The sequence below is a fragment of the Abramis brama genome (assembly GCF_963993115.1).
Source record: "Abramis brama genome assembly, chromosome: 1".
Lineage (NCBI taxonomy): Eukaryota > Metazoa > Chordata > Actinopteri > Cypriniformes > Leuciscidae > Abramis > Abramis brama.
In genome coordinates this window covers 47,739,306-47,765,354 of record NC_139963.1, presented here as the reverse complement: position 1 = coordinate 47,765,354, position 26,049 = coordinate 47,739,306, and the positions used below count along the sequence as shown (strand labels likewise).

Genomic DNA, 26,049 nt, shown 5'->3' with positions numbered 1-26,049 from the left:
TCATGTTGGAACAGGAAAGGGGCCATCCCTAAACTGTTCCCACAGAGTTGGGAGCATAAAATTGTCCAACATGTCTTTGTATGCTGAAACATTAAGAGTTCCTTTCACTGTAATTAAGGGGTCAAGCCCAACCCCTGAAAAACAACCCCAAATGATAATCCCCCCTCCACCAAACTTTACAATTGGCACAATGCAGTCAGGCAAGTACCATTCTCCTGGCAACCGCCAAACCCAGATTCGTCCATCGGATTGCCAGACAAAGCGTGATTCGTCACTCCAGAGAACACGTCTCCATTGCTCTAGAGTCCAGTGGCGGCTGCTTTGCACCACTGCGTCCCACACTTTGCATTGCACTTGGTGATGTAAGGCTTGGATGCAGCTGCTCAGCCATAGAAATCTATTCTGTGAAGCTCTCTACGCACTGTTCTTGAGCTAATCTAAAGGCCACATGAAGTTTGGAAGTCTGTAGCTAATGACTCTGCAGAAAGTTGGCGACTTCTGCGCACTGTGCACCTCAGCATGCACTGAATCCGCTCTGGGATTTTACGTGGCCTACCACTTCGTGGTTGAATTGCTGTTGTTCCCAATTGCTTCCACTTTGTTATAATAGCACTAACACTTGACCGTGGAATGTTTAGTAGTGAGGAAATTTCATGAATGGACTTACTGCACAGGTGGCATCCTATTACAGTACCACGCTTGAATTAACTGAGCTCCAGAGAGTGACCCATTCTTTCACAAATGTTTGCAGAAGCAGTCTGCATGCCTAGGTTCATACTTGTATACAAATGTGGCCATGGAAGTGATTGGAACACACCTGAATTCAATGATTTGGAGGGGTGTCCCAATACTTCTGGCAATATAGTGTGTATGTAACACCAATGAAATGACACAACAGGCTGAACCCATCATTTGAATTTGGATTTAAAAAATCATGGCGGATGGCTAAACGCTACAGCAAGGACCCTACGGCAGAGACGTGGAAATTAGGACTGAAAAGGAAGAGTACTTGTTTGAAGACGTTTGGAGGAGATAGACGCTGAAGGAGACACAAAAAATCTAAAATAAACATGCAAAAATCAGAGACGAGGCGTCAAAACTCCAGTGGATACAGAGTTTGGAAATAACAGACAGGAAGAGGGAAAAAAACACAGAACGATACTGGAATGACTCTGGTGGGCGTGGCTTCAGGGCGGAGCCAGTATGTAAATGGGAGGAGCAAAAAAGGAGAGACCCACGCCCACACTTCCTACCGCTCACGTCCCTCTGCTCCTTCCGGACAATTCCCCGCCACTGTCACCTTGCTCTCTGTCAGACATCCTGTTCCTTCCTCTATCTGTTCCTCACATCCAGAGGAGAAGAGATGCAAAATATCTTTTTTTTTATGTTCAACAGAAGAAAGAAACTCATACTGGATTGGATCAACATGAGAGTAAATGATAAAAGAATTTTCATTTTTGAATCAACAATCCCTTTAAGAGCATTTCTGAGAATATTTACACATACAAATATTGGAAACATGATGAGTGTAAAAGAAGAAAGAAACTCAATCCAGACCTACAGGTGTAACTTTGACTGGTAAGATCCTCAGAGAGGAAGAACAGCAGAAGAAGGGAAAGAGTGTGTCAGTAAAGGTGGTTGTGAATGTGTGTAGATGTGTGTTAGTTACGGGATCAGAGAATGACACCGTTCCTCTGTCATAGTCTAGATCAACTCTCACACGCTCAAGATCCTGTTCAACACGAAAACCAGACCCAGTCAGACCGTACCGCCCACACCAGACATCAGTGTTAAAGAAAACTCGTTTCTTCCTCTGGTTTGATGCTGTAGTTACTCCAAGACACCAGTATGAACTCTCTTTGACCTCTACATCCCAGGAGTGTGTTCCTGAGTTAAAACCCTCTGAACCCAGAACACAGTGATACCAGTCAAATCTCTCAGGATTATCAGGAAGTGGTTGTTTATTCTCACTCCATCTCACACTGGTCAGATCATCAGACAGGACGAGGAATGGATTTGCAGTGTTTGGATCCAGAATCACAGGAGCTGAGGAGACACAATCAACAGCTGCTTTTATTCTAATGTCCATATAATGATCAAGAGTGAACCGAACACAGATTATTATAAATTATTAAATCATCCTATTGATCAAACACATCAGACATTTTCCTCTGATCACTGTCAGTGTTTTTAGTGTCACACTCCTTTGTATTATCAGTGTTTATTAATGAGATCAGCGAGTTAAAATCACAAACATACAATCAGAGCTGTTGAGATGAAAAACATATCTGTAAAAATTCTGTTCAGTATCATCTTATCATGTTCATTAAAATGGGTCTTGATGTGTGTGTATTTGTTTTAGATACTTTTAAATCAGAGTGAATGAACAGCACTCTCACTTAAGCAAGGCACTTTAACTTTCAGTCAGTCCCGCCGCACCAAATATGGCTGCCACTACTACGAGTCTGTGTTCATGGTGTGTTTGTTCACGGTGTGTGTGTCAAGTCACCTTCATTTATATGCCGCTTTTAACAATATAGATTATTTCAAAGCAGCTTTACAGTGAAAATAGGAAATTAAAGTAATAGAGATTGTTTTGGCTTTAAAGCAGCTCTAGAATAAAGTTATTGTCCAGCTAAAGTTAGTTTTGATTGATTGATTCACTTCCGTTGCAAAGATAATTAGTTATTAACTAAGGAGCTGCTTACAAGACACCGTTCGAACAGAAAACACTCAACACAATCCGGCCCGCTCATCCACACAAAACAGTGCCTGGTGGCTCGAGAACGCAAACCCTAAAATAGGTTCCAAGCCTTGACATTTTTGAAAAAAAGATTATCTTTGCGCAAACCTCAAAAACACAGACGGCGTGCACATGCTCATCACGTGTTTAGGTATGTGTGTTTGTAGTTAAGCACAGTTGTAATTCTTGTGTTTCTCTTTCCTTCAGATTCTGCTTGTTAACAACAGGTGTTCATCACTAATGCAATCATCTCTTAATTAATCACTTAATTATCTCATTAACTTTAACACTTTTAACACTCTTTAGATTGGGACAATGCGTACTTGAGCAGTGTTGATTTAACACTGGGGATTTTGTTGTGTACCTGTAAGGTTGTAGTAATCATGAAGACCTTGATTAGCTTGTTCAGTTGTGTTGGGGTTAGGGCTGGAGCTAAACTCTGCAGGAAAGTGGATCTCGCATTGGACCCTTGCATTAACCCAATAAATTTTTCCCGATCAGCAGCTGGAGTGCCCTCGATAGTCACCAGAGCACGCTCTACCCCAGACTATTGCCACTCAATCAAGGACTACATTTCCCAGTACTCACTGTTCGGTCTCATCATCCATGATTTTCCTCAGATGTGTCTCATTAGCCTTGTTAGCTCACCCTATGTAATTCTGGTTATCTCAGTCATTCTTTGTGAAGTCTTGTCTAATGTCATACTGCAATTCTGAGTATTCTCCTGGTTTCCTGTAACCTGTTCCTTTTTTATCTTCTGCCTGTTATTCTTGGATTTCTTTGTGTTTTCCTTTGACCCTGTTATTGTTTGGACTGTTTACCCTGTGTTTTGTAACCGTAACCTGAACCGTTTTAAAACCGTAACCTGAAGGTCAGTACTAAGGTCACTGTTTACAAGTACTACACCAGGGACCTCCTGAAGCGTGCGAACATCCCCCCTCACACTGCTCAAATCTCTGGCACTCGACAATTCAGCCTGGCAGGTCACCTGTGCCACTGCAGTCTCTCAAATACATCAAACCAACCAAGACCGACGATCCAAGAGGCGAATTAAGAGACACCAATGGGTTGCTGGTACCCCCCTGGTATCTGGTTTCCCCTGCTCCATCTGCGGTCGAGTGTGCGGCTCAAGGATTGGACTCGACGCCCATGTGAACTGGCACCAGCGGCAAGGTTGCTGACCCCCCCATCCCCCCTCCATCCCTGGAGCAAGTGTCATCATCATTCACGATTGACAGCTAAGAGTTATTGTTTAGACTGTTTACCTTGTGTTTTGACCTATCGCTTCTTTTTGGATTATGTTTTTGGATTGCCCTTCAGTTAAACTGCATTTTGATCCTCAACCCTTGTGTCTCAGAGCAGTTCATGACAGTATTATTCCATATATATTTTTAATATATTCAAACCATTTAATATATTGATCATAAAGGGATATAATGACTGCTGATTGAACTATCCTGCTCACAGTGTATCTGGACAATTTATTTTATAATATAACTATGATTTTATAAACATTCTTTTCAAATAGTTTTGTCTTGAGGACAATCTTAAAAACACATGTAGTAACTTTTGGAATACAAAATATTCTTAACTTTATACAGTTACAAAAGTTACAAAATTAGAAGAAGTCCGTTGTTTACAGTAAAATCTCACTTTCGAATTTACTAAACAAAAAAGTACAGTTCTGTGATTTGCTTTGTGTGATTTTATGTGTTTTTGCACATAATGCTATAGTGGAGATCTGTTAGTGTTTAATGATCTGTTGGGATTTTAAAGGGTTTCTGTTGAGTTTTGTGTGTCACCATTGTGCTGAAGAGTAGAGCCTGAGCTTCAGTCCAGGATGAGCAGAATTATGATCACTAGTAGGATTTAGTTAAATTGATGTTTCTAGTTAACTCATAAAGTCTTTTTCTTAGTGGATTCAAATTAAATAATCTCACAGTATAAATATTTAATGGCAATTGACCAATCAATTTCCTCAAAGGAAATGAGTTTTCAGGTTTTAATTCAGTACATTATTAATAACAGTAACATACTGTAAAGATTACACTAAAGAACTGTACATTCACAGCTGCTCTTGTTTTGATGCTTTTACAGGTGTGCTGTATAATTTTACAGTATAATTGTAGTTTATGATTTATAGTACTTTTGGAAAATTTACAGGCTTACAGGCAACCAAAATTGGTTTGTTAATTCATACTGTAAAGATTACAGTAAAGAACTGTAAATGCACAGCTGTTCTTGATTTGCTGCTTTTACAGGTGTGCTGTATTTTTACTGTTAAATTGTAGTTGATGTTTTACAGTACTCTTGTAAAATTTACAGGCTTACTGGCAACCAAAATTGCCTTTCTGAGGAGATTATGAAATTAATTATTTTCTTCATTAACTTGAGATACTGTCAATAGTTCCTCTAGTAACACATAATGTAAACTCTTTGAGGATCTTGAAATACATATTTAAGTTCTTGAGTTCACAATATTATATTTGAGCTTCAGTGTTTCAAACTGAAGAATCACAAATGGAGCCTCAAGTATCTTTTCGCTTTTTCTCTGTTGAGTTTGTTCTGGACTTGAGTAGATAAAGAAAAGATAAACATTCTCAAAAAAGAGTTAATATTCATTATATGCCAGAACTAGAATGAACTTCACTTACTACAAACTGAAATAATCTAGTACTTTTGTGTCATGAAAACCCCATGCATGATTTCCAGTGTGTAACAGCACAGAGCTTCTCCAGACTCACTGTTTTGGACGATGTCCTGCATCTTCTTCCAGACTCTGAACGGCAGGTTGCCCAAGTATCGTGACACATGAATCAAAGCTCCAGAAGCCATCTGTAGATCCGGCTGTGAGATCTGGACTCTGGAAGAACATTCAGGAGTCAGAACTGCAGTGGCTTTGGATCAGAACCAGAGAGACCAGAGACACCAGCAGATCACTCACCTTTCCATTGAGACTGGAAACTCCTGCAGAACAAACACACCATTTATCATCAAGAATTCAATCAATCAATCAATCAATCAATCAATGATGTGAAATCAGACCTTCAGAAAGCAGACGTCATTGGCTTTCATCATCTCCTCCATGTCTTTGATTGTGTGTGAAAGATCTGAGATGTGTGTGTCCATCTCCTCCAGCTTCTCCTTCATCATCTGTTTCTTCTGCTCCTCTTCCTCCCTCAGTGCAGTGATCGTAGCTTCTTCTTCATCTCTGAGAAACTGATGAAGCTTCTCAAACTGCTGTTTAATCTGACGCTCTGTGTGCTCAGCTTGAGACTGAAATCAAATCACATTCACTTCAATCATCTCAAAGACGCAACTGTTTCTGGAGCAGCTTGAAGAGTGAGTGGGGAAATGTGGGTTAGTTCAATACAACATTACATTTCTGAAGTACTAGTACAGTAGTAGTAGATGTTCTGTGTCTGTAGTTTGAAAATACACATTATCAATGAATCATCAGGTAGAAGCATATGGGTTGCGTTCCTGTCCACTTTTAGACACGCACTTGCAAACTTCTCTAAGCACTTCCCCTTGGGGGAATCCCTGCCGCCATTTTGAAGTGTGTTCCACTTCATGAAGTGGACGAGGGAAGTTTGTATGGACAGACCCTCGCTGCTCGCTCCTTCGATTTTGAAAGAGGGAGCGAGTCTACTTCATATGTACACTTCAGGCAGCTCCATATTCCACAATGCAACATGATTGTGACATCAATGCATATTGAGTTTATTTTACCCACCACAAACAACTCTATGATATATCATAATTTTTTTTTTTTTAATTAAACAACTCAAACACACCTATATACATATATAATGCTGCATTAAACAATTTCGTAAGGGAAAAATAAATAAATAAATAAATCAACCCTATAGTGGATTCTAAGTGATCAAGGGCTTAGCATGTTCCAATTCAGCCTATTGCAAGGGTTACGCCAGTAGTGAGCACTCATGCAACGTAAGCAATGACGTACATCCGAGTAAACGAGACGGAGGAAAGTTAGAGAGTGAAGGGCATGACAATTTTGGACTGGAACGCAGCCAATGTCAGCAGTTCAGTTGCGCTGAAAGTTTGTTGTGCTCATGAATATTAATCACATTGGGCATACACTTTGATTCTCTCATCTACACAGAAGCAGCAGTTTTCATTTTTGCAAATCATATATTATTACGATAGATAGATAGATAGATAGATAGATAGATAGATAGATAGATAGATAGATAGATAGATAGATAGATAGATAGATAGATAGACAATTTATTATAAAAGCATACATCTAGCTTACACATTTACCCAAATTATCATACGCCTTTTTAACCGAAGTTAATTTGGGTGGGTTTCTCCATCCCCAACGTCCCTGACGAGAGCGTTGCTCTCCTTGGCTGTGAACCGCTCCTGGCGCGCGCCTGGCAAATACGCCGTTATAATAGGAATCCGCTTTAGAACAAAGCGCGCCTGCTCTTAAAGGGAATGTGAGATGTCGCTCTGATTGGTTTATTTCACGATACGCCCAAACCACACCTATGAATAATGAAGCTACTTCAGACCAACCCATTTTAGATTTGCGCCTGGCGCAAGAGTCATTTATCCCACTGGGAAAATAGCAACAGCGCCAAGACCCGCCCACAAAGTTACTTGCGCTTTGCACTTTGACACTTGCGTTTCAGATCGTTAAAATAGGGCCCTTCGTCTGCATTTGCCCAAACTAATTAGCTAAAATGAAAATATGGAAGGTGAGCGCTAGCCAATGGGATTAGTGCTTGAGCATTAGCACTGCTGAATAACCAGGCGTACTGTGCTTGATCATCTTTATACACAAACGTTTGTGTGTTTCAGTCAATAAAGGAACATGTAATTATGCCCAACAAATCAATTCAGTTGTTCTAATCAAACTTTACTTATGCCAAAAGAATCAATCCTCACCTTGATGTGTTGAAATGTTTTCTCAAACTCTTCTTTAATGTTTTCATTGTGTTGAAGTTTCTCTTGTAAGGACTTGAGTGCTGTATTGAGCTCCTCCTAGAATTTAAAGAGAAAATCTATTAGACACCAGAGATTTCTGTAATATGATCTTAGATGTACCCACATAGCAATGTTTTTCTGGCTCAGCTCCAGTACTCACAGCCCCTTTTCCCTCGGCCCACATGCCGCAAAGAATGACGGCCCTGGAGTGGCCAAGATCTGAATTAAAGACAAGGGCCACACATGAGCCATAACTGGCCCAATTGTAAAAATGAATACGTTATATCTACTCAATAAAATTGTGGCAACAGATTACAAGCAATATTATTAATTAAATGTAACAAATTAGAATTGAGTAAAAATTAATCAAATTAATTCCTTAAAAGTTAACCATTTAAAATGAGTAAAATTTACAACAATTTTTTTTAAACAAAAATATCTGAATAACAGACAGACGTCAAAGATGAATTAATAACTCTTTATTTTTTATTGCCAACCTTGAAGGCACCTGATGTTAACAAGCAGAATCACTGAAGGAGAAACCATAATTTTGTGTTTGTTTTAGTTGGGCTGTTGACTCTTAAACCATTTACTTTATTTTGTTTGGCTGCTATACCTGAGTTATAACAGCCAGATGAACAAAGAGAAAAGGTGATCTGATGGTGTTGGTTGTGTTTTAACATAACCATTATTTCACAATCATTTGACCTGAATCAATGAACTCATATAGAGCCCAAATTCTGAGTTAGGTTAACTTTATTAATTATAGCAACACTGTCCTTGTACAGCATAATATTTCTGTAACTGTAGGGGAGAGCCAGGACAGTTGAAACACTTTTCAGATAAATGTTGTTTTCAAAGATAAGGTTACAGATAGATTTTTTTATTTTTTTGTGATCAACAAATCACATATGTGTTCTCTTAGTATCATGTGTTATTCGGTACAAATATAGAATGATTTAAGTAAAATTTGACTTTGAACGGTAGTTGTGCTCTGCAACACGGGTGGGACGGATGAAACATAACAGTTTAAACGGCAACTATTCATCTATTGCTTGTTTTTGTGAACAATACCTGACAAGTAACTTATGTACATATTGTTCCAAACATATTTTGTAATTTATTTTAATTTAAAGGTTCATATTAACCATTTTTGTTCTGTCGCCCAATAAACAATAGGCGATAAGCCTATGCGCATTTTGTAATCTTTTTAATAGGCTATTTTGACGAAGACGGACAAATCCGTTTACAATTAATTTTCTCACATTTCTTTCTTGAGTCATATTGAGCGTTTGCTAGTTGAATAGCCTGTTATTATGAAGAAAACTATGTCAACCAGAAGACGATAAATGAAATTTATTGAAGATTGAAGATTGGACAATTGATGATTATTAAAGAGATAACATGTGTTGCGTAATTGAAAATGAATTTGCATTAAAAGAAACACAAGTCTAGGAACAGTATATTAATCTATGAACAGTATAGGCTATGACCAGGTTTAACTGGCAGGAGGCACGGTCGGGATGGTTGAAACACTTGTTTCAACCGTCCCGACCGCGCCTCCTGTCATTTAAACCTCTTTTGCCCTTAAACTAAAAAACTCTGATAATGCACACTTAAGGGTGTGTTTCAGTACTAATACACCTGCCGTATTATCATTACAATGGCACATGAAACAATAAATACAACTCGTCAGTCAAAAAAAAGTACCGCACTCAAAAACAGCTTTGCGGCATTAACTCCAAAACGGCACGACGTAAAGAAGAAATATTTTCGCGAGTATGGTAGGCATTGCGTGCTGTACGTGCTAACGAAATTTGGCGTACATGACGCGAGTGGTTTTCAAGGAAATTGCAGTGTTTCATCCGTCCTGCGTTTCAATCGTCCTGGCTCTCCCCTAGTATTGTTTAAAATTAAACTTTGAAATGCCAAGTCATAACAGATGAAATGTTTTCATTTCAAATGAAGTCAATTGTAAGTCAGTCAAGTCAACTGCATTAAAGTGCACTTAATCGGCTCAAGGTCTCAATCCTGATTTGGAGCACTGGATTGATCTGAGACACACACTCCTCACACCAACAATCAGCCTCATGTTGTTTGCCGTGATCATGCTCTGCCATCATTGCCACACATGAACCAGCTCTGGCTGACAGGAGACATGCCGTTGCCGACAGGAGGCCAGCAGTGTCGGCTTGAGGACACATTCAAGCCAAGATCGCTTGCTATGTGGGATAATACATAAGCTAAAACAAGTGTTTATCCTCATCTGTAAATCTGTCTTACCTTAAAAGCTGGAACAGCTTCACCGATGGGTCTGAATGTGTGATTGACGTGTTTCTGTGAATCTCTGCACACTAAACACACAGGCTGTTTGTCCTCCAGACAGAAGAGTTTGAGTTTCTCACTGTGTAAACTGCAGATCTTCTCAGACCCTGATGAACGCCTCTCATTTCTCTCCTTCAGGAACGACTCACACAAGTTCTTTAATGCAAGATTTAATGGAAGACGATCTTTTGAGGATCTTCTCCTGCAGACAGGACACTCCTGAGTTTCCTTGATTCTCCAGAACTGATGAAGACACTCTTTACAGACACTGTGACTACATGATAAAATAACAGGAGCGTTGAAGATTTCACAACACACGGGACAAGAAATATCATCTTCAGATAGTGAAGCCATTTTCACTATTTGAGCTCCAGCAATATAAACGTTACTTTCACTTTGTGAACGATGGTTTCAAAATTTAATAATCACAAGAATCATAAAGATCTGTTGTCTGTTCAGAAACAAACTTTGCAAAGATCCTGATTGAAAGAGTTTCTCTTGCTTCATTGAATGCTGATTCTTTTTTGCCTTTGTTGGAAAAGAAGAGAGTCAGTATGACAGGTGAAATAAATCAGTCTTTTCCTGGTTAGTGTTGTAAGAGGGTGGAGTTTATGATCACCTTTAAACAGGTCACAAAGGAACATCAAGGTTTCTTCAGGTTAAATTTTAACAAAATGCATTCAAAATTTACTTACACTGACACAATCAAGTAATAAACACACGTCTGCTTATCGTGCTGATTGTCAGTGTTTGGAGACGCAAGCAGAGCTGAGTAGAGTAAACAAAAACTGTACTCAAGTAAAAGTAAAAGAACTCATAATTACTCAAGCAGATGCAAAAGTTATAATGTCAATAACTACTTGAGTAAGAGTAAAAAAGTATCCAATCAAAAAAAGCAAGATAATAATGATTGGTGAATCATTAGTGAATCAATGAAGCATGTAGGCTATGTGAAAAGTGAAAAAGAAAAAAGATCACTAGCAGAATACACAACATGTGGATGCAAACATGAACGAACCGAACATGTCCTGCATACAGAGAAATATGTAAAGATTATGTCACAAAAAGAAAATGTATGGAAATAAATGCACAAGTCACACACAGAAAAACAGGAAGGTTATTTAAAGGTTAGTGTGATGTTCCTGAAACATTCTTTCAATTATATTTCGAAAGAGTAATAAGAACACAAACTACAACTTTCTTTTGCCAAAGCCTTAGATGAACTGAAGATGAAATACATTAACTCTCTTAAAATCTGATTAAACAACTCCACAAACAGCATTACCAGCTTCACTTATTACTAACCAGACTGACTTTATGTCTGTCACGTCTACAGAAGTTCTTATTGAGAAATTACAGAGGTTTAGATGCTGATGCCTTATTGAAAATGTTTCATTTGAGGTCACCATCATGGAGATCAGTGTTTGTTTTAGTTGGGCTCTTGACCCTTTACTTTCATTAATATGGTGCTTTATCAGCAATTGCAAGAAGTTTTGGAGAACATTTCTGCATTGATAAAGCAGATCATCAAGTTTACCACAATTAATGTGGTTAAGCAATTAAACAACCTATTTTACTGTAGTTTTGCTCACTTTTGAAATTGTAATGTTATTGAAGAAAGTAATAAACTCAATTGATGTGATAAAAATCATTTGTAACACTGAAGACATTTGTGTAAGATTGTCCAAAACTATTTACAGCAGCACTCGTTATACAAACCTCAACAATGGTGACAATCAAAAAATAATTCAGCTGCATAATTTATTCATGCAGCAATGAATGTGCAATGAATGAATGTGTTTTATGGCATGAAGAATGTCACCATTGTTGTGTTTCATATGCAGATTGTTGATATCTGTGAGTGTATAAATGATACAAAAAATATTTTAAACAAAGTTAACAGTGTTTAAGTGTTATACATACTCTCATAAATCAACATTCAGCATCTGAAACACAATGTTTATACATTTTCTTTTTTCATATTTTTCAATAATGCTTCAATTCCTAAGGCTTAATTCTCAATAAGAACTTCTCTAGATGTGACAGACATAAAGTCAGTCTGGTTAGTAATAAACGTAATATATTAAGTTGAACAAACTTAATTAAACTTACATGTTTAATTTTAGTTGGCCAGAAATATGGTGTTTTCCTAACATTGAAATTTAAGTTTACATAGACATTATTAAGTTTAAGGCAACCACCTTCAGAACTTTTTATAGTTTACTCAACCTCATTTGTATTGCTTTGACAAACTTAAAGTTGGTGTTAATGTCCAACCAAACTAAACTATTACATTCAGCAAAGAAGTGCCAATCCAATTTGAGTGAATGAATGGTTGCAGAACCAAGTTGCATGAATAATTTCTGAATAACTTCAAAAGTGCAATTTGCTCTTCCACCACCACATCTATGCTCCTTATGTTCGAATTGCAGTTAACTGTCGCCACATCGTCTTCAACAACAGTGAGGACACCAACAATTCCAAGAAGGTACTCACACCATCGGTGCTCGGGCCCTAAATATGTGGGAGAGCTTTGCTATAGAGCAGTGGTTCCCAAACCTGTCCTGCCGGCACCCCAACACTGCACATTTTCTTTGTCTCCCTAATCAAACACACCCGATTCAACTCATCAGCTGATGAGCTTATACCATTAATTGTACCCAGCATATATGAAAAATGTCATGTCACCTGAGAGAGAGAGAGAGAGAGAGAGAGTAAGAGGAAAGAGGAGGTAAAGGAATTGCCCCAAGAAAGGGACCCAGAGAATAAGAGAGCCAGAGCACCAAAGAGACAGAGCAACAGTTTCAATCTTCTTTTATCCTTTCCCGACCATGTGACTAAAACCCAATTGTGAGACATTCAGTGAGTGAGACACTTCCCCCACCTCAGTAAATGTGTGACAATTCATAGACCCCCAAAGTACAGGCCTTGATCACTATCTGTGTCTATGGGAACTCCAAATGGTCCTTGTGGTAGAAAGAGGGGGGAGAAAAACAGGAAAGCAAATGTCTTGGTTCATTTCAAATATCTTGGATTATTGTCAATCAAGAGCATTCTGGTCAGTTTCATAATGCAACAAAAATATTAATATTCTCTTTAGAATAAACTATACTTCATGAAATCAGTTAATGAGACTATTACATGATGATTACATCTTTTTCATCAGTAAGTAGGCAACATCGTCTTATCACATTTTCTCTGGCTTTTCTTGTCATAACAAACACAATTACAACAGCCAGAGGAAAAAAAAATACATTTAAATAAATCAAACACTGACAACCATAATGGTGACTTCGAACCAGTGGTGAGTGGCCCACACAATCAGAAGTTGGTAATTTTCCAAACTGATGTATAAAATAATTTCATAAACAATAATAATAATAATAATAATAATAGGAAATTGGATATTTCAAGTGTACTACCTGAAGAAACCAAGTCTACCAATGAATTTGGGCAATTTACAAATAAAGCCAGACCACCTGCAGCTGAATCTGACTCTCCTCCTAATCACGGTATAGGCTGTGATTTGGAACACATCCTCTGAGTGTTGACTTGGAGCGCTGATAATCCTGTAGGCTACTTTCTCGAAAATGAGAAATATTACCCAGAATGCATTGTTTTCTACGGTATATTACTGTTTTAATAGAAAATGGTATGATACTGTCAGAATTTGACCTTTTTTACAGCAAGGGTTAACAGTGTACTGTTCTCCTAAACAATTTATCTATTCTCTTCTTGATTCTCCTTGACATTTGATTACGATGAGATCATCTCCGTTTTTAATCAAAAGCCCCGTCGTCTCTGACTATTGTAGGAAGACATGTAAAGGTACTAAATTTACATGTAAATACAAACATTTTCTCAACGTTTTTATAAAGTAAATCTAAACATTAATTCATATAGGCAAATATTTATAGGCCTACTTGACAGAAAATAGGATGAGTATTGTGTGTGTTATAGTATATATATAGTGAGTTTATATGTTGTTATTTGCTATTATTAAATGTTGTTATTTGCTGTCATGGAATGTTATGCTGCTACGCTGTATCTTTTGTTGATGATTTGGCATGCAGTTTTCATACACTGACCACCCTGTTGTATGAAGGCCCACTTGAATATTTCTGGCCTCGCCACTGCTTCAAACCAAACTATTATTTAAAAAGAAACATCAACATCTAAACCTCTGTTATTCTCAAAAAGTCTTAATTAGTTAGTAATAAGTTAAGCTGGTAATGCGGTTTGTTTAATCTTCTGCTGAGATCATGCTGAATGTTGAAGTATGGTCAATTGTGAGATATTGTCACAAATATAGAGGGATTGTCAACCCAGTTTCACAAGGTGTGTATGACCTACATTTTAGCATTTTTTTTAGGAAGTGTAAGAATTGAGAAATTAGAAAATGCCGGGCAGTCTGGTTGAGGAACTCAGTAACTCAGATCAGCCCATAATGTTGAAGGACCTCCAAGACTTCAGCATTATGTATTTTCTAATGTCAGATTCACATCTTTTTTCTTTATTCCAGAGCATTTGATGTTTTGTATTTATTATCTTTGAACTGATTATTAAATTGGCATGATACATTTACCTGACATAATAAATTGTTACATTTGATTTTATTCTGACTGACTCTGAAATTGTTTTCCCAAGGGACCGTTCGGTATTTATGGAAAGGACCACTGGAGGAAAATAGGGGAGGGTCATGTCTTTTTATTCTTTGTTGAGGGGAGGGTCATCCAACTTTTATATTCATGAAAACAGTAACATTTCAAAGTGGCTTGTTTGGTGCTATTTTTTTCCATTTAGCTCCATGTTGATCTCGCGTTATCAGCCCCCCATCGATATCAGATGGGTCTGACCCAACAAAAATCCAGTTTGAAAATCAAAAAAAAAATCCTGTTTGACAGTGCGCGCACTTCAGTTCGCGCTCAGAAAAAGTGCATCATGTCAGAACAGAACGCCAATGAAATGTTTACCCGGCAAAGCTTTGAAGCACAAGCAAATAATGAACTTTTGTGATTGCGAATAAGTGCACAGTGTCCTGTGAGTGTAACTCTACTGCTGCATTAACATGTATGATGTGAATGTACGTCGAGTTTTACAGTATCGGACTGAGGCGCCAGAACTGCAGCTGATGTGCACTGAAGCGTGATACATATTTTAGTTTCCATCCTTATTTTGTTTCCACAATAATGTTAGTGAGTAAATCTACTGAAATTGCCACCATAACAGTGGAGTGTGATGTGTAAGATGTAGGGCTACACACATTTTTAAATTACTATTAGTATCATTTAAGTTAACATAAAATACGTAGACCTAGGCCTACACCCAAAAACTAGTTGAGGATAAATTCGTTAAAATTGGGCAATTCCAGCGTTATGGACATGACATTTGCAGTCAAAACTTGAAATATAAATTCTCAGAAAATGCATTTAATACCAATATTTTGAAACGTCTGTTAATATATCCATACTCCCTTCATAAAGGAGTCAAGACATTAGAAAAATATCAGTCTACACATGCGTTTTATATTTAATATGAGGGAAATACACATGTGACGTGACACAAAAAATCTTTAACTTTTAGGTGGCAAAATATTTTTTAGTAGGCTAATTCTATGAATTACACTGTGCAAACCAAAAGATATATAGGCTACCCACCGGATGAATAAAGATCGGCCTCCCCAGAACATAAAATATTATTTTTATTTTATTTTTCGTGTTCGCATTTATGTGAAAAAAAAAAAAACAATGTTACGGGCGTGTCAGTTCTCCATTATGGACATGACTGCTCTGAAAGCGACTTTAAAAATTTCACAGAGACCTCAAACAGAAAGCACAGCCTTTCTTTAAAGTGAATTTAGTTTTTTTATTAATTGTATCTTAATTTTAATCAATGTTTCATCAACCATTTGCCTGGATTTAATAAATAAGAAGTATAGTAGAAATATAGTAGAAATAGATAACGGAGGCGCCGGCGAGTGAACTGGACTCGTCTCATAAATGAACCGAAACTCAGCGTAAGGTAGGCTACTTGCCTCACAGACCTGAGAAATATATAGAAAGCTTGAAATGTCTACTTTTAAACAGAACAATTCAAAACGAAGGAATATAACAGACTGCTTTCTGCTTATGAAATGTGCATTTCTCTCTGGCACGTTCTGAGAAGATTGCGACGCATCGTCAACTTCATCTTTGCAGTCGACACAGAAAACACTTGTTTATTAATAAACAATTAAAATGTCTCCTTACTATATATGACATATTAATAATCATTACTTTTGCTGGTTCTTTGTGACAGCTTTTAGATGCTTTGTTGGCAGCACCACTCATGTTGAACGCGTCACACCGCATCAGCACTGAAAACATGATTTTTTTTCAAATCTAAAATCAAAAATCGTGATATGAACCGAATTGTAGGTTTGGTCTATCGTTACAGCTCTAGTAAGATGAGAAAGCAAGAGTTTATGGTTGTAAAAAAAAATACAATGGCTATCTGAACATCTTTGCCAAGTGCAAACCAGTACAGAAGTAGGCTAATCAATAAATTATCGGGGAGGGTCATGCCTTTTTTCACAATCATTTTGGAGGGTCATAGAAAAATGTATTGCTGGCGAAGGGAGGGTCATGTCTTTTTTGACTACAGATCTCAAAACTCCTCCGGTGGCACCTTAAATAAAAAATGAACAGTCCCCAAGTAGATTAAACGGATTTGTATGTTACCGCAAAATCTGTATATTTGGCACTATTTCGAGTGTACGTGGTTGCAAAGACAAGAAGAATTTCCGTTTAGGGCAGCAAAATTGCTGCTTGACCAACCTAAATCTGAGTCTGTCTTACCTCTGTTTTAATTTAATGTTACTTTAGATAAGTGTACGTGGGAAACCACGGCATGGCCAATCCAAAGCTATTATAAGAGAAGTAAATTTGGTTGACTTATATCTGCAGTAGTAATCATACCTCTGCCTGAAGTAAACGTTACCTTAAATTCAAGTGTATGTAATTATATAGGAGCTATACCAAAGTATCTTTGATTGTGTAAGCGTGAATGCAACCAATCTCAGGTATATAGCATTTACCTCTGTTTAGTGACCAAAACTGATGAGCTTGTGAATGTGAGACCCACGTTTAACAGAAGGCGTGAGGACCTCTGAGCAACATAGATTCCTAATGAACAAGTAAAATATAAAGTAAAGAGTTAAATAGAACAATCAAATGTTTTGCTAAACTATATAATTGACCAAAAACCAATTGGCAATCTAACCCAAATTTGAGGTTGTGATAAAATGGAGTCAGATAAGTTTAATTGGAACTAAATTACTTTGCCACGGGGAAAAGACAGTAATGCGTTCTATCGGATACCGCCATTAGACCGATTTAGACGGGCTTACAGAAGAGATAGGAGATAAGAGAAATACAATAAAAAATAATGAAGTTCCAAGTGCCCAACCAAATGGAATACTGATCACCATAATGGCGAGCTCATACAAAAATATTTTGGTGTGACCTTTTCTGACTATTTACTGGTAAGATCCTCAGACGAGAAAACCAATCACAATTGAAGAATGGAAAGAGTGTGTCAGTAAAGGTGGTTGTGAATGTGTGTAGAGGTGTGTTAGTTACAGGATCAGAGAATGACACCGTTCCTCTGTCATAGTCCAGATCAACTCTCACACGCTCAAGATCCTGTTCAACATGAAAACCAGACCCAGACAGTCCATTCTGTTGGTACCACACACTCCAGACATCAGTGTTAAAGAAAACACCTCCCTTCCTCTGGTTTGATGCTGTAGTTACTCCAAGACTCCAGTATGAACTCTCTTTGACCTCCACATCCCAGCAGTGTGTTCCTGAGTTAAAACCCTCTGAACCCAGAACACAAAGAAAGTCAAATCTCTCTGGATTATTGGGAAGCGACTGTTCGTCCCAGCTGTATCTCAAATTGGTCAGATCATCAGACAGGACGAGAGATGGATGAGCAGTGTTTGGATCCAGAATCACAGGAGCTGATGAGACACAATCAACAGATTATTTTATTCTGATCCTCATATTAGGCCTAGGCGATAAAACGGTACAAAATTATGTTCATTGCTGGGTTTTGTTTTTTCAGAGAACTTCTCTTTTTTAAAGATTTTTTTTTTTTTGTCTTAAGAACAATATTTAACCCCTGGTCCTCTTCGTTTAGGGGTCACACTTGGTTTCTTCTAATGTAAAAGCATTGAAATGTAACTTTTTTCAGGAAAACTAATGTAATATTTTTGTTCAATACATTTTTTTGATTATTATTTAGAATTTTGAGGGGATTTTATGATACTATGCAATATTTATCAAGCTATTTTTCCTCATCGAAAATAAGAAAAAAATTTTAAATAATTTTTCAATTAAAGCAGTATTCCATGTTAAAATAGATACAATGTCTTTAAAATCCAATTTTTGAAGGTAGATTAGTACCATTGGGTGGAAGTAAAAAATAAAAACTTATGTAATGTCATGAGGTGACCAATAGATATAGCTATAGAGTGGCTTATAAATCATCTAGTGGTTTTTAGACATAAATACTTATTATTATTAAACTGTTGATTTGGATTTATACTTTTTGTCACGGTTTAGATTTATTTATTTATGTTTTTACACATAACATCACAATTTAATATTTTTTTTTACAAAAGTAATGCTTTATCACAGCTTAATCAATCTAGGTCTGTCAGACCAGTTCATTTGTGTGTGTGTGTGTGTGTGTGTGTGTGTGTGGCTGAATTACTGATTTTTTTTCCCCCACACATTTACAAAAACTTGTTTTGTGTTATAGTCATGCTATTTCATATATATATATATATATATATATATATATATATATATATATATATATATATGGGGGGGTATAATGTGTCTATTTTGCACTCATATTATTAATTTCACAAATATTTTAGAGTGTCACCTCTTCATAGCTGTGCAGACATTTTTAGTTTATACCACCAAAAGATTCTCTGAATTTTTGTATTTTATTTGTTTTTCACATTCATTTCCTATGTCAGTCATTTTTGACCACGAAGGAGCCAAGTGTGACTATTTTTCACGACCCTTTAACATATCTGAATCATGTCCATGATTTTTGTGTGTTCACATGGCTTATGTGACAAAAGTCACCAAGTGTCAACCCAATCAAACGTTAAAGCAAAAACGATGAAGTAAAAAAAATCTTAAGAACTAATTTTGGGAGGACAAAATATTCATATTCAATATATACCAGACATATTATGATATTCACTTACTACAAATTGAAATAATCTAGTACTTTCGTGTCATAAAAAACCTGCCACCTCAGCGTGATTTCCAGTGTGTAACAGCACAGATCTTCTCCAGACTCACTGTTTTGGACGATGTCCTGCATCTTTTTCCAGACTCTAAACGGCAGGTTGCCCAAGTATCGTGACACATGAATCAAAGCTCCAGAAGCCATCTGTGGATCCGGCTGTGAGATCTGGACTCTGGAAGAACATTCAGGAGTCAGAACTGCAGTGGCTTTGGATCAGAACCAGAGAGACCAGAGACACCAGCAGATCACTCACCTTTCCATTGAGACTCGAAACTCCTGCAGAAAAAACACACCATTTATCATCAGGAACTCAATCAATGAGTCAATCAATCAATCAATCATGTGAAATCAGACCTTCAGAAAGCAGACGTCATTGGCTTTCATCATCTCCTCCGTGTCTTTGATTGTGTATGAAAGATCTGAGATGTGTCTATCCATCTCCTCCAGCTTCTCCTTCATCATCTGCTTCTTCTGCTCCTCTTCCTCCCTCAGTGCAGTGATTGTAGCTTCTTCTTCATCTCTGAGAAACTGATGAAGCTTCTCAAACTGCTGTTTAACCTGACTCTCTGTGTGCTCAGCTTGAGACTGAAATCAAAATCACTTTCACATTCACTTCAAGGGTCAGTGGTTCGTTTCTTATAACATACATAGTCATACACTGATTCTTGATGGCTAAGTAATAATGTAGAGGAAAAAGTTTAATGCATAAATGTTTTTAAAATCCTTTATATTATTCGATAAACAACATTGCTCTCATGCTGTAAAATTAAATGTCTTCTATTATTAAACAACATTAAAACTACCCCAGCAGGCACATGATATCGACTACAACGTCGGTCAGACGTTGGATTTTGGTTGAAAATGAAAGTCGGGTTGACGTCTAAATCCAACGTTTGTTTGACGTCAAGCTCCAACGTTGGGCAGTCGTTGAATTTTGGTTGGAATAAACCAGACAAAAAGGTGAAATGCATGGCCGTACACTTATTACCAGCTTCACTTAAAACTAACCAGATTTACTTTATTTAATTTCCATTTTAATGAAATCCTATTTTGCATTTTAAAGTCACCATGATGGTGGTTAGCGTTTGCTTTAGTTGTGCTCTAGGCCCTTGACTCTTTAATATAACCATTTTTCTGGCTGCTATAATTGTGTGTTTATAAAGCACAATTTTTTAAAGCTTAAAAATCCTTGAGGAAAGGAGATCAGATGATGTTGTCTGTTTATTGAACATGATGAATCGCTGATCTTATTCAGTGTCTAATGCTTTGAATACGTAGAACTTGTGGTTTTAATGTTGTTTCATTAATAATAGAAGTCATTTAATTCTACAGCATATCTAGCAGTGTTGTTTATCAAATAATATACTTGATTCTTAAAAACTATTTAGTGCACAAAAACCATTAATCTATGGCATTACTTTGATGCACACAGACATCAAGAAACAGCATATGAATCTCAACAATGGTGACAATCAAACAAAATATCCAGATAATCAGAAAATCAAAGCTGCATAATTTATTAAAGCCACAATGCATGCTGGGAGATATGGGTGAGTTTTGATTGGTGGTACCCATGAAGCAATTTCATTGATTGTCACCATTGTTGAGAGTCATACACTGATTCTTGATGCCAAATAATCATGTAAAAGAAAAAGTTTAATGCATGCGCTAAATGTTTTAAAATCCTTTTTTTTTTAACAAACAACATTGCTCTCATGCTGTAAAATTAAACGACTTCTATAATAAAGCAACATTTAAAACACAAATCCTATATGATCAAAACATTAGACCCTGAATAAGATCAGGGATACTAGTAATTACATGATGATAGTTCTGTCATCAATAAACAGCCAACACCACCTGATCTAACTTTCTCATGGCTTTTTTGCCACAACTAATGCACTTTATAAACACACAGTTATAGCAGCCAGAGAATACTTTATACTGAAAAGTCAAGGGTCAAGAGTCCAACTAAAGCGAACGCTAACCACCATCATGGTGACTTTAAAATACAACTATTGATTTCATTAAAACAGAAATAAAATAAAATAAATCTGGTTAGTAATAAGTGAAGCTGGTAATGCTGTTTGTGGAGTTGTTTACTAATCCTCTGCTGAGATCTTCACAGATTTAATGTGCTGCCATGCGTCACATTTTTTGCTGTGCTTATTCCAACCAAAATTCAACATCTGTCTGATGTTGGAACAAACGTTGGGTTTAGACGTCAACCTAACTTTCATTTTCAACCAAAATATGATGTCTGACTGACGTTGGATTAGTTGGAGTCCAACGTCTTCCTGACGTCACATTGACGTACTGTGCCTGCTGGGACATGTCCTATATAATCAAAGCATTAGACACTGAATAAGATCAGGGATTGACGCAATTACATGATGATATCGTCGTCATCATCAATAAACAGCCAACATCATCTGATCTCATTTTTTCATGGCTTTTTTAGCTACAACAATTGTGCTTTATAAACACACAATTATAGCAGCCAGAGAAAAGTTTAATTTAAAGAGTCAAGGGTCAAGAGCACAACTAAAGCAAACACTAACCACCATCATGGTGAATTTAAAATGCAAAATATGATTTCTTTAAACCGGAAATTAAATAAAGTAAATCTGGTTAGTTTTAAGTGAAGCTGGTAATAAGTGTACGGCCATGCATTTCACCTTTTTGTTTGGTTTATTCCAACCAAAATTCAACGACTGCCCAACGTTGGAGCTTGACGTCAAACAAACATTGGATTTAGACGTCAACCCGACTTTCATTTTTAACCAAAATCCAACGACTGACCGACGTTGTAGTCCATATCCTGTTTGACATGTGACATCAGGATATCATGATGTTGATGTCATTTTAATGCTATTTTGATATCATTCAATATCAAGCTCCAATATCAGATTAAATTTACCTTTTATAGTATATGCAATTATAGTGTCTGCTGTCATTTTAAACGTGAACTAAAGGTAAATATGCTAGGATTTAAATAAATAAAAACACACATGCAAAATACATAGACCTAGGTCTACAACTTTCAAGATCATTCAGACTAGGTCTTTTAGATGTTGAAAATGAGTCACATTGATTTACAATGAGTAATAAATATACTTTTTTCAGACATTGCAGACATTGTTTTGACATAAATTTCACATCAATTTGACGTCTTATTTCCTGACATCAAATCAACATCAATTTAATGTTAATGATATTGACCTGAGATGTAGGGACCAGAAAAAACATGTCAGATTGATACCTTGCAAAGCTTTAACAAATGCTTTACAACCACAAAGAAATAATTACAAAATATAATGAAAATATGCATATTCATGCATGTCATACATGATGGTTTGTTGATGTCAAATTGACGTCAAGGTGCCTGCTGGGCTGTCAGAATGTGGCCTTTTTTACAGCAAGGTTTAACAGCGTACCTTTTGACAACCATTACTCGATGTGCAACTATCCCTCAAATGAAAACACAGAAACTGAGCACTAGCCAATGGGATTAGCACTGGCGCATTAGTCCCACCCACTACTGAATAACCAGCTGACAGAGTCCACGCTTGATTATTGTCATATGCAAAAGACTACGAACATGGGTGTGTGTGAATATATTTTGTGTCAATATAGAAAGACAATTATGTCAGTATCAAATTTGTGAATATGTAAAAAGAATCAATACTCACGTTAATGTGGTGAACTGTTTTCTCCAACACTCCTTTAATGTTTTCATTGTGTTTAAGTTTCTCTTGTAAGGACATCAGTGCAGTATTGAGCTCCTCCTAGAATTTAAAGAGAAAATCTATAAGATACCAGATAATTACGATCTTATACTATATAATACATAAGCTTTAACAAATGTTTTATCCTCATCTGTAAATCCGTTTTACCTTATATGATGAAACCACTTCACCGATGGGTCTGAATGTGTGATTGACGTGTTTCTGTGAATCTCTGCACACTAAACACACAGGCTGTTTGTCCTCCAGACAGAAGAGTTTGAGTTTCTCACTGTGTAAACTGCAGATCTTCTCAGACCCTGATGAACGCCTCTCATTTCTCTCCTTCAGGAACGACTCACATAAGTTCTTTAACACAAGATTACATGGAGGATCATCTCTTGAGGATCTTCTCCTGCAGACAGGACACTCCTGAGTTTTCTTGGTTCTCCAGAACTGTTGAAGACACTCTTTACAGAAACTGTGGCTACATGACAGAAGAACAGGAGCCTTGAAGATTTTATTACACATGCGACAAGAAAAATCATCTTCAGATAGTGAAGCCATTTTCTCTTAGAGCTCCAGCAACCTTCACTTCCTTTTTTGAATCAATGTCTCAAAATTAAGGTTTCAAAAATGAATAACCATGAGAATCACAAATATCTGTTCAGAAACAAGCATAAATCCTTGTTGAAAGTTGTTCTTCTTCATTCTTCAGTGACTACTGATTCTTTATTACTTTTGTCAAGACAAAGTCAGTGACAGAAAGGAGAAATAAGAAGTCAGTCTCTTTCTGGTAAGTGTTGTAAGACCCTGGAGTTGCTCAATCTTTCCCCTCACACTGACCAGTTCCTTTTCTGCTTAAAGTCTATTACTATCATCCCTGTTCACAGAAAGCCACACACAGCAAAATCCCCAGAGTTAAATTAACTCTGCTCAGAGAAACATTTGGTCCCACTCTAAAGAGTGTTAAAGTAACTCTGAATCAGAGTTAAAGTTAATGAGATAATTCAGTGATTAAGTGATGATTGAGCATTAGTGATGAACACCTGCTGTTAACAAGCAGAATCACCGAAGGAAAGAGAAACACAAGAATGACTTCAGACAAAGACTTAGATGAAATCAACTGAAGAGAAAAGAAGACATTAAATATGTGAAGATCTCAGCAGAGGAGGATTAAGCAACTCCACAAACAGCATTACCAGCTTCACTTATTACTAACCAGATTGACTTTATTTCTGTCAGACGTCTACCGAAGCTCTTATAGTGAATTAACAGAGGTTTAGATGTTGATGTTTTATTGAAGACTTTGGTCACCATTATGGTGATCTGTGTTTCCTTTAGTTGGACAATTTGACTCTTGGCTTTTCATGTGAGTTTGTGGTCTTTGTAACAGTGTTTACCAAAACACATAATTTGCTGCAAATAAAGCCAGAAACAAAGATGATCAGGTGATATATTTTTCAGCATTGTAAGGTAAAATAATACACTAATATTTTTCTTGACCAAAAGTGGTTGTTTTTTTTGTTAATAAATGTTATTCATCAATAATTATGTTCTTGCAACATATCATACATTCTGAATTTAGATTTTTAAATAGATTGTAGGATTTTATTTTCCTTAAGACACCCACAGACATCAAGAATCAACATATTAAAGTCCGCGTGAACCGGAAGTTGCAAACGACTTTTCTCCAGTGCTGTGACGTATTTCCCAGTGAAACGGAATATTGAACAGAGAGCAGGGTTTTACTCTAGCGCTCCTCCTCTCCATCTCTCACTCATAGCAGACTAACGGTTTGAGGGGAGTGGTTAAGGGTTTCCCAACCCAAGTCCTCAAACCTACGTCATCAGAGAAGGGACGCCATTCCAGACCGGAAGTAACTTTTCAGACTTTGATTAAAGATTACGACGGCAAACAATTTTTTTCTGTGTTTTAACTTGCATGGATTAATTGTTCACCACAAGACTAGTAATATGCGCTAACAAAGTAAATAGGGTCAATTTTGATTTCAGTTGGACTTTAATCTCAACAATGATGACATGTGTCATGCCGCAATGTTTACTGGAAGCCAATAATGTATTTTAAATAAAACAGTAACATCTTAACCTCTTCTAATTCTAAAAAAGACTGTCAATCTGGTTATAAGTGAATAAGTGAAGCTGGTAATGCTGTTTGTGGAGTTGTTCACACCAGTATGATCTCGTCCTCTTGCCCAGATGGCCCCATCATCTGCATACAGAGCTGACCCAATTCTTCTGTCCAGATTCAGGAAAATATCAGTAATCATAACATTAAATAAAACTGGACTTATAATGCTCCTTGTGGAATTCCATTAATAATTTCAAATTCCTCAGATACTTCTGATCCCACTTTAACTCTAAATCTTCTTTCTGATAAAAAGTATAGGACCCAATTATAAAACCTACCTCCAATTGCTATCTTACTTAATTTAATGAATAACTCTTCCCTCCACATAGAGTCATAGGCTTTTTCAATATCAAAGAATACCATATTCATTATTTGTTTCATTTTAAATGTTTTCTCTTTCTCATTGCTTACTTTCACAACAGCATTCATTGTAGAGCGTCCTTTTCTGAAACCAGTTTGGTATGGCGCAAATAAACCTCTGTGTTCAAGGAAGCAGTTAAATCTTCTGGCTAATATCTTATTAAATAAATACAATATTATCTCCAGACAATTTTCAGGTAATTCCTGGAACATGACATAACTCAATTGATCTTCTACTGTAGCAGTATTTCTAATGCCATTTATCATTAGTTCATTCATATTAATTTCTGCATCTATTGTGCTTTTTATATAATCTTTTTTTATTAAACACATCCCTGTTTTCTTTTAGAAAATGTTCTTTATTTTGTCTGATCATGTAAATGGTCATCACTATGCACACTGGAACATTTCTTTCCTAACACATTTGCCTTTTCCTTATCTGTTATTGCCATTATTCCCTCATCCTCTAATGCT

The 26,049-nt window shown here is 36.8% G+C and overlaps 1 protein-coding gene across 1 annotated transcript; it reads right to left on the bottom strand.

Moving 5' to 3' along the window:
• Positions 1-1,321: 1,321 nt before the first annotated feature.
• LOC311097448 (uncharacterized protein) lies at positions 1,322-23,854 on the bottom strand. Its single transcript, XM_084137119.1, has 15 exons — positions 23,236-23,854; positions 23,032-23,127; positions 19,694-19,924; positions 19,593-19,615; positions 19,393-19,511; positions 17,507-18,029; positions 9,986-10,421; positions 9,854-9,893; positions 7,863-7,921; positions 7,664-7,759; positions 5,789-6,019; positions 5,688-5,710; positions 5,488-5,606; positions 1,546-2,046; positions 1,322-1,490 (listed from the first exon to the last, which is right to left on the bottom strand). Exons 1-14 carry the CDS (start codon positions 23,629-23,631, stop codon positions 1,547-1,549), a joined length of 2,892 nt encoding a protein of 963 aa, XP_083993245.1. The 5' UTR covers positions 23,632-23,854; the 3' UTR covers positions 1,322-1,490; position 1,546.
• Positions 23,855-26,049: the final 2,195 nt, after the last annotated feature.

What these genes read in the sequence shown, in the direction of transcription:
- LOC311097448 (XM_084137119.1), bottom strand. Translation starts at nt 23,631, where the DNA reads ATGGCTTCACTATCTGAAGATGATTTTTCTTGTCGCATGTGTAATAAA. An exon ending in AAACAGTTCACCACATTAAC is followed by an intron (nt 19,925 to 23,031) that starts GTGAGTATTGAT and finishes TTTTGATTTCAG; the next exon opens with TCTCAAGCTGAGCACACAGA. An exon ending in GGGCCGAGGGAAAAGGGGCT is followed by an intron (nt 7,760 to 7,862) that starts GTGAGTACTGGA and finishes TTTAAATTCTAG; the next exon opens with GAGGAGCTCAATACAGCACT.